The sequence below is a fragment of the Electrophorus electricus genome, chromosome 15 (assembly GCF_041902795.1).
Source record: "Electrophorus electricus isolate QZ-2024a chromosome 15, ASM4190279v1, whole genome shotgun sequence".
NCBI classification, from domain to species: domain Eukaryota; kingdom Metazoa; phylum Chordata; class Actinopteri; order Gymnotiformes; family Gymnotidae; genus Electrophorus; species Electrophorus electricus.
This window is the reverse complement of record NC_137511.1, coordinates 12,182,612-12,192,500: the sequence shown is the minus strand read 5'-3', so window position 1 is coordinate 12,192,500 and position 9,889 is coordinate 12,182,612. Positions and strand designations below refer to the sequence as shown.

General features: G+C 37.6%; 1 protein-coding gene across 1 annotated transcript in view; it reads right to left on the bottom strand.

Annotated features, from left to right (window-relative positions):
- Positions 1-6,369, bottom strand: part of ca10a (carbonic anhydrase 10 (inactive)a) — a 90,275-nt gene extending 83,906 nt beyond the window's left edge. The window contains exon 1 of the mRNA XM_027008373.3: positions 5,799-6,369. Within this exon, the coding sequence (XP_026864174.1) occupies positions 5,799-5,859 (61 nt within the window). The 5' untranslated portion in view covers positions 5,860-6,369. The remainder of the gene's footprint in view (positions 1-5,798) is intronic.
- Between the last annotated feature and the right edge of the window lie 3,520 nt (positions 6,370-9,889).

Here is a 9,889-nt window from a genome sequence, read left to right as displayed (position 1 = left end):
GTGTTTGTTGGCGCCTCGATATTTTATAAACGGTGTAACTTCCCGGCAGTTTACTTATTGAGAACAGCATAATCAAGCTGAAGCGCAAAGGCAGCAAAGCTGTGGATGTGCTTCAGAGTGAGGGTCAACAGATCAGAAACTCATTAACATTCATTTTTTAAAATCAACACTGCCAGTGGAAATATCCAATACATACTTTGCAAGACTTAGACAAAGTCCTGGAACAACAAACAAAACATCAGCAGGATCTGAATTTGAAATAAAAGGAAAGCATTCTCTCTAGAGCCTTTAATACACTGGCCACATAGTAGATTCTGTAAAAACAAAGTAATGTGGTAAATAAGCACTTTGCTTGAAACTAATTGCAGTAGTTGACTATTAGTATTCATTACATGAGTTAAGCAATGCAGCAGTTCATCCATGCAGTAGAAGGAAATGTTGCAAACCTTGGCTATAACAGAAACTTGACCTTGCCAACAGCTGTGCTTACTGACTTATGAGATAATTATCTCTCATCCAGCCCTGTTTGTGTCACTGTATTATGGATACAGCTGCACTAGGGCACTCTTTCAGGCCTTGTGCCCCCAGGACACTTTCAGTCAAGTCAAAGCATGCAGAACAGCCATAAGACAAACGATCCAGACGCTCCTGTTTGGTGCTGAACAGCCCTGAAATCAAACTTTAAACATCTGTTGGACTTGCCAGTACAGTGAGATCATCTAAACAAGATTATTTTTTAATAGTGGGAGAAAGGTTAAGGAAAAAATGTTACATAAAGGGGAAAACATTAAATATAACTCCCTGAAGAATGTCATAGTCTAATAGCAGGGTGCAGTCAGAGAGTAACATGAACCTACCTCACATTGAACAAACACATTATAATTTACGTGATGTCAAAATTACATGAGTGTCAGAGCAGTGGTACAGATCACCTCAGGACCTGCACAGTATGCTCTCTACTAAGCATGCTTGCTCACTGCACTGGAAATCCATGCACACATGTGTATGGCCCAGCTGTAGTGATTTCCTCCATACTACAGTCGTCAATGCTTGCTTATGAGTTTACTGCCCTTTGGTGCTGCACCAGATCCATACGTTACTTAAGTACTCATATCATACTCCAGACCTCACATGAACTAGCACAGAAGCCCATCCAGACAGGTTTAAGATCACTATCTTGTGGCCTCACTTCCTGGGCATGCATGCTTACAGGCATCATGGTCTATGAGCCACTAGCTGCCCCAAAGGCAGCGTCTGCCTGGCATGGTGCAGTGCTGCTCTAAGCTCATGATACCCAGCACATGATTGAGTCTATACAAATGAGCGTGGAAGGCACCCAGCACTGTTCACCAGCATGCTATCATCAGCAGCAGCTTGTTCACAGTTGTTTACAACTGTAAATTCATTAAAGAAAGGTTCACTGCTGCCATTAAGAGCATGCAGATTGTGCTGACTTTGGCTCTGGTTATTTACTAGTATTTTGCAATAGCCAGCTTAGACATGTTTTAATGAATGGGCTATGACAATTAAATGCAATGAAATGTTCTCTCTGAGATACTCAGGATTAAGGACAGGTAGAGCAAATCATTTTACATATAGTGATTGTAACATATAAAGCCATTACTTCATATTTCCATTTAATGCTTCTGTGGTTTTGCTTTAGGGGTCCAAAGGAATGAAGCTCATATATTTTAGTTGTAGAGCTACTTAAACTACTTTTTACATAGCAGTAAATTGCACAGAAATATGCAAATTAGTCAGACTATTCAATTTATTTCCTCAAAGGTATAGCTTAATATATATAAGGAGAAAATTCACTAAGCTTCCTACAGCTATGTAAGAATGTAAGAACATAAAAGAGAAAGCATAAGTTGTGCATTTAAAATTGATATACGTTATTATTTAGCTACCATGAAAGCAAAACTATTCTCTTCATCATGCAAATGTAAATGCTTCTCTTTATAGAAGCAAGAGCTGCTCTTTAGCAGATTTTGAGACAGTATTTAGTTGTAATTAATAAAGGTACCCAGGAGTAATGGGCTGACTGCATTAAATGATTAATTTCCCTTACAAGTGCCTCAAAATGTCAGGGCATAGTTATAAAGAATCCAGACATGAAGAAAACTACCATGGAAAAAGTGACCTAGTTAAGGCCAGGCATGCTACTAGTTCTTCTTTTTCAAGGTATTTTGTTTAAATCATTGTTGAACATCCAACTTCTCTTACATTGTTTCCCATGTTTAATAGACAATATTCATATTTTTGCTGCATGACAAATTAAATACAAAACATTGTCTTCAGGGGAAATCACAACAAATGTCACACCAGAAGTTCTCCTAGCAACCTTAATCCACCTCACATCTTCCCTTCACTCCTGTGGAGCTACCATGCAGGGAGTTAAGTTCCACACCTTATCTAACATGTATTGCTTCTGGATGCTGCTGTAGAGCTCGGTTAGCTGGATCAGGTGAGTCAGATTAGGGAAGCAACTAAACTCTGTGGGAGACTTCTGAAGCACTGCCCTGAAGATACCTGATCCGTTATTGACAACTTAAATCAAATGTTGTATGAAACTTGAAATATGGTTTAAAACAACTACTGAGAAAATCTTGTAAAGCAACCTGGAGCACAATACTTCAGCACATGCAGAAGGGCATCTTCAGATGGCTCGAGGTCACAGTGACAACAGTCACCAGTTGAGATCACACCCAGGGCCTGTGTATCAAAGATCTCAGACTTCTTGGCCTCAGTTTTCTGGGCAGCAACATTGTCTGAACAATTACTGCCATCATCTAATTTAGTAGAAAGACAGCATTTTTTTTTGTAAGCCAGTCATTTTGTTCCCATAAATCATTTAACCACAGAGACATGACCAAGCAGAATTTCTCTGTTTCTGCCATGTTGAATTCATGCAGTCAAACTGGCTTTACTTAGTCTTAAGATCTAAATACTTGTAGTACTAAGGGTTATCTAAGAGACAAATGAGGGTGACTGAGTCTAGGAAGCATATTTAGCTAAAGAAGTTATTATGTGAATAACTGCTACATCATTATGAACACATTCTATTTGCAATAGGGAGTCACAATCCATGCATTCCATTATAAAGTCTAGTGCATGGTGCAAAGGGGCTGACAGCTAATGTATGATTGTTTAGCTGTACAAAATTAATATCATCTATGTTTTAAATGCCAATGTTTACTGGATGCCATCAAAGTGGTCTGCAGACAATAGCTCTGTTCAGCAGATGGAATGTGGATCTAAAAGAGACCAAAAAGGAATGATTATCAGTCAGGATGTTGCAAGTGCCTTTATTTACACTAGGAATACATTTCTGTGTAACAAACTCAGAGAAAATTACCTAGTGCCTTTACTAAATCTGCATCAACATGCGCAAACACATCTGTATGGATTTATTCATGCACAATGAACCTTGCGGGGGACAATGTGATGCTGGATTAGGATATTATATTTAAAGGGGATAACTTATTACATGTCCTTTAATATAAAAAAGTACAACGCAGCTCATTCATATAACTTAACTTCACCAAATACAGAAAGTCTTCTACTGTAGTGATATAAAAATCCCACATTCAGTAGATCACTAAAGAATACAGGTTCTAATGCCAGGGAACCAACTCTCCAGCTACCAGGTCTTTTTTGTTCATTTTCACAAAGCCCATATCACAGAATAAACGTTCCTTTGTTACAATGTGTTGACTGTTACTACCAACTGTCTTTTTTCACTGTATGAACTTCCACAGCCCCCACAGCTCCTGAGGTGAAACCAAAAAGCTTGTATCAAGGAAGCTGTCACATGCATAGAAAACACAGTATTAAAAGTGTAGAACAAATGCCAAAACTGCATAACATTGAAAAGAAAGTGTCTGATGGCAGGTTAAAATGCAAACCATTCTGAAAGGCCTCCCTGTTAATGAAAATTAAGTACTAGACTGAAGTATGACCCACTTAGCTACTCCACAAAGACCACAAGACATTTACATCCCTCTACAATATTGTGGTATAGGAAGGCTGCCTGAAGTCTGTAACAGTGTTCCAAAGAATACAGTGAATAAAGGTGAAAAGGTCAAGAGGTAAGCATGTTCACTTTTCAAAAAGACTCAGTATATCTAACTTCTTCATGGCCTGTTACACTTAAGTAGCTTCTATATTATACAATTCAATCTAATTTCTGCTCCGCTGCTTTTTAAGAGTCAGTGGTGAGAAGTCAAAAATATGAATGGCTCTGAGGTTTGAAGTGAATAAAGCACATAAAGGAATGAAGACGTGTAGCACACTGGCTTTCTACACCTCGTGCAGAGGAGTCAAGAAAAGCTTGGAGAAACCCATCAATTTCCTACAATAGTCTCTAACATACTAATGAGTCGCAAGTTATTATCATTAAAATATTCACCCTAACTTACACAAAAGTGAGTGCACCTTACATTATTGTAAATATTCGATCATTTCCAATCTTTCAACAACTGCACTGTTTCACCAGACAACCTCAGTGTACAAAACGAAGGACACCATGAAATATTTATTTATTTATTTATTGGGGGGTTACGGAGTTGGTTATGTCATGTGACGCAACCTCGATCGTCAATCAAAATTAAATAAGAAATAAATAAATAAACTAATGTGCTCTCTCTCTCTCTCTCTCTCTCTCTCTCTCTCTCTCTCTCTCTCTCTCACACACACACACACACACACACACACACACACACACACACACACACACACACGCGTCGAATATTGGGTTTACTGATTTTGTTAAACCAATATTCTGATTTCTACTCTCTAAAAGTCTCACTCCCAATCCAACACATTATACGGTTATTTTGGCGTGGCAGTGCCATTAATATTTGAAGTCGCAGTGTGGGTGGATTCTTCAGGAAACTTGAACTAGACAACGTGTCTCGGTTCATTTAATCAAAAGTATTCGCTCGTTACTCTTGTTTATTGCGCGCCTTGCAAATATTTAGTTTCAGTGATTTCAGTTAATGCATGTTGTTCTCTTTTCAGTGCAATGCAATTTGTCGGATAAGGCAACATCTCAATCTAATATTAATGCGGTGCAGCTTTGCAATTATGTGACCACGGCAAAGTAACTTTAATTGCTCTCTGTCGCGTCTAGGGTGAACAACTATCGTTAGCATTAATGGAAAATATTTGTACGTTTGGCTTTCAATTGCACTAACACTTGCCGAACTAAGAATCCCCAAAGAATCCCAAAAGCAACTTCTTAAGAGGTAAGGTAAGGATGCTAGAGTAGCGGTCTAATCACTCGGCTGAGTTAACAGTGGGAAGGGTCTATTACGCACAACTTCAGAACGCCTTATTAAGATTTCATATATATATATATATATATATATATAATAAATAATCTGATTGCGTCACGGCCAAAGATCAAAAGGTGACGTGTTGCTTATCGTCAGTTGTCCAACAATGCGAAAGTAGGTAAAGCAGTAAAAGGACAGCAAGATGTATTAATTATGTAAGTATTTAAAACGATTGCATTCTCTTAGGTTATTCTCTTTAGTCAATTGATATCCGGATATTTTAGACCGTTCCACTGAAGTGAGTGACTTTGACCATCCCCCCAATCTAATCGAATGTATGATTTAAAGCAGCAGTTATTTTTTAAAAACTATTTCCAATTTAGTTTAGTATGAAGTATCAAAACATTTCAAGAGTATTTGCAAAATGTAGTCTATGCATGCATTTTAACTTAACATTTTTTACATATAAATATAAAATAAAATACACCGAATATCGTGTAATATTCTGTGTAATATTACCTGTTGTACAAACGATGAAATTAGCTTGAAGAATGATAAATATTTCCCACATAAAATCCATGTTTTATCTTCATTCCAGGTACATTGCGCACAGAAATACAGCGATCAATTGCAGATGTTGAGTCCACCCAGTCTCTTTCCTGGTGCACACCTTCCACAAGGTACTCTCCAAATCAGACACATAGTAGATTTATCTTGAAGACATGATGCGCATTTCAAACCAAACTAAAATCCATGCAGGACCACACACCAAACATATAAAAATTCGAATAAATTCCTCAGTGTGACCACTTCAATCGATGTTTCGTTGCGCCCCACGAACCTCCATAAAAGCACTTCAACGTTCTTTACCTTCCCGGAAAAGCTTTCAGACGCGTCTCGTATCCCACGACATGATGGATCCGCTCATCTGATCCTGCGAAGAAAAAGCAAAACTGAATGGGACTAAACGTGCGCACACAGTGAGCAAGGTCGGCGCTCTACGGGAGAGCTCCAATTTTAACTCAGCCGACTCTCAAACTCAAGGTAGTAATAGAGCTCACAGGACCTCGCGTTTAGCTGGAAGGGGGCGTTCTACTCTCATATTCACGTTGCAGTACAAACGAACAGACTACACACCTTCGCGCTTGCAAGATAACGTGCGTGTGCATGAGCGAGCTTTAACTAGGTCTTCATGGATTGCTCTTCCTGCAAGCCTACTCTAATGTGACAATAGGATAAGGAACTCCGGCAGCGCTTAATGCACTGAGATCAGATTAACGGAACTCATAATTAAAACCTGAATCACCCTTAACACCCTGTACACTGCACAGGAAGAAACAGTAACACGTAATGGGCGACTTTTACGTTTTGCAAAAGAAATCGATCGATTGACATTTTTGTGAATAATATACTGTATCGATCTTTATACACGCCTGTATTAAGATGAAGAAGAAGAAGAAGAAGAAGAAGAAGAAGAAGAGGAAGAGGAAGTGTTAATGCTTCATCAACACATGTGCATGCAACAGTTGCATCCATCATCTACTATGTTTACAGACATTTTCCCACATCCAGATTAAGCCTAAATCTAAAATTAATTTTCAATGGTGACTCTCAATTGGAATTTAGTGCAGTTTAGTCCAAGATGTTTAATCTATGTCCAGAAACCGACCCCTTGAGGTGATAGGTATAATAGGGTCTCAGGTGCTTCTCAAAACATTCATATTCCCAAAACAATGCTTCACCTGTCTAAGGTCATTAACCTGTATAAAGAGAAAACATTACTAAAATAAAATGGTTACAAGAGGCCTTGGTTAGATTATATGATTGTGCTTCATGATCTGTGATTCCTTGTGTAAGTTGTGATACCTTTATATGTCAGATGAATTCATCTTATTTTATTAGTGCATATGATAACAGTACATCTAGTCTATGTGCTTCCAAGACCATCATAATACACATTTAGGCAAATCTGAAAATATGGTTTTGCAGACACTCTGAGTTTTGTACTAAATCCCTGTATCAGTAGTGATTGACTGCTGAAATTATAAGCAGTGCATTAAAGGACACTGCTTATAAAAGCAAAAATCTGAAAGCCATTGTCACTTGTTTTTCTTATTGAGGTCACTTTGTTTTTGTGTTAGGCCTTTAAGCCTCAACATGAAAAATCACAAAGAGGCTTCCTATGTGGTATCACACAATAATGCAATAGCCCAGTAACCCAAGATGTTTTTATAATGACATACACATCAGACCTATAAGTTTATGTATGTGGGGCACAAATACAGTACTGTGTCTAGAAATTCTCCAACCCAAGAATTTGTACCTGCTGTCAGCATCTTTTTTCTCCATGACGCTTTTTTATATATTAAAAAATTATTTTCTTGCAAATGTTTTACCAAATAAAAACATTGCATTTGGTACATATCTATCATACAGTTCATGTATATAGCAAATTTCATAAATCTTTTCTTTGACTTTCCAGATCTTCACACAGCCTGTTGGGAGACCAAACAGGACTGACTATACTTAGAACTTGTTGGCTAGTTTGTTTCTTAGGTCTCACCCAATTGCCCCAGTTGGCTAATAAAGTGACAATGACCCAGAAATTGAGTATTTCCTCATAAGCCTACAAGAAAAAATCATTTTAATGTGCCATAGCACATATTTTTACAGATTTGTGTGGCTAGATATATTCTGATTTATATTTGCATTTTATCCACGGATCTTTATTTTTTTAATTTATTATATTCATGCATGCATTTGTTTCTACAAATGTGTTCTCTGATATTTTCTATTGAGTCCAGATGTAATGTTATTTACTAGAAGTAAACTGAAAAAGTATCCTTCGCAGTCATGCTACTGCCATATCTCCATGGTTTTATTCCAGCTGTGGTTGGTTTCACTGCTTCATTGTGGAAGAGGCACATGATGACAATTGTTATTAAATCCCATAACACTGAATTTATGTGTAAATGTATTGTTTTTCCTGTCAAAGGACTGCCATTGTAGATTTCCACAGCATTTCAGTATTTTTCTGCAAAATCACTATGACCAAAAGTGATGAAGTGTAATATAAAGGGGTTGTGGTAATTAATATCTTGTCAGCCAAACTCCATTTGCTTCTTAACTATCTCTACTAAGTGCAATGGCTGCACAACATGTTAAGACAGCAGTAAGAGTAGTTTATGACCCACATGACCATGCTTCTGTTAATTATTAGGTGGAGACAAAACATTCATTGGCACCTCTCCTTGCAGTCCTTATTTACACAGACCTCCTTTTTTACATTTTTGTACCATTCCTCGTACCATTTGCAGTATGCAAAGTGGGCAAGGGATGAGTTGAATCACTTTGTGCCATCATGCAAATACCAATGTGTTGCAGCGCTATATTAGAGATGAAATGGTAGCCTTGTACACCCATGAAAACAGGCCCCATCATCCCCTTTTCTAGTTGTACCATAGAAACAAGCATGAGAACTCTTTCTGTCATTATTATCTGCAGGCGCAGTAATTCCAGTGCACCAAACCACACAATGTCACTGACAGGTAACCCAGAAAAGATGAAGAGGGAAAGGGAGTATTAATTGGAAGTTTCCCATTAGGACACCAAAGGATAACCTTCCAACAATCAACAGTTGCATGGTTACAAGACATTTTATGTGTTAGAATGGGGGCATGAGGGCATCCCTGTACACTATCATCCAGGAAAAGTCATGGCTTTGATCAATTGGAAGCCTCAGTTCTCCATTCAGCTATAAGAGACACAACACAAACCTTGCAAATGGGAAGTGACACTGACAGTCATGCTTAACAAACCCAGGGTTTATAAAACAGCTCTGGCTTTTAACATGGATCAGATTTTTAATGATTTGCATCCAGTCACAATAAGGACTTCTGCAGTTCAGTTGACTAGGATTTTGCTGATTGATGGCAATAATTATGATCAAGCCTATGTGGACATAAATGACTGAACTTGTAATGTAAAAATCAAAGCATATTAGGTCTCCTGCATGATTTGACTTTGACGATAACCTCATTAAAAAATTAAGTAAAAACTTTGGAAGAATAGCAAATGAATGGGGGAAACTTCAATAACTAATAATGACTATAAATTTTCCATAGCAGCATACTGACTTTCTTAGCTACAATTGTCTATTCACCTTCTGACACAGTCATAGCATTTTGTCTTTTATATAGAATGTGTCAATCAGTGCGTTACTTCTGTGAAGATTTTCTATGCAAGAAAATTGCTTGTAGCATGTATAAAATGACTAATAATTATAACTCACGCTGAGCAATGCAGATGACTCAGTTGCGTTGTTTTGATTAATATTTTCCCCAGTGGACCCAAGACCTAACATGTCACTCACGCTTCATATTCCATTTCCCATGATATACACAATAATGGGATGTTATTGCACTCATCTGGCTTATTTGTTGTAGAGAGAGGTTTCTAAACATAAAGTACAAGCCTTGACTGCAAATTACAAACATTGTTCACAGCACTTATCTATTATGCTTTCAATAAAAATGCAGGTTGTATTTGTTGAGAGATCTATCCTTGGTTTACATGTATTAAAAATTAAACGAAATAATGAAAGTCATTTT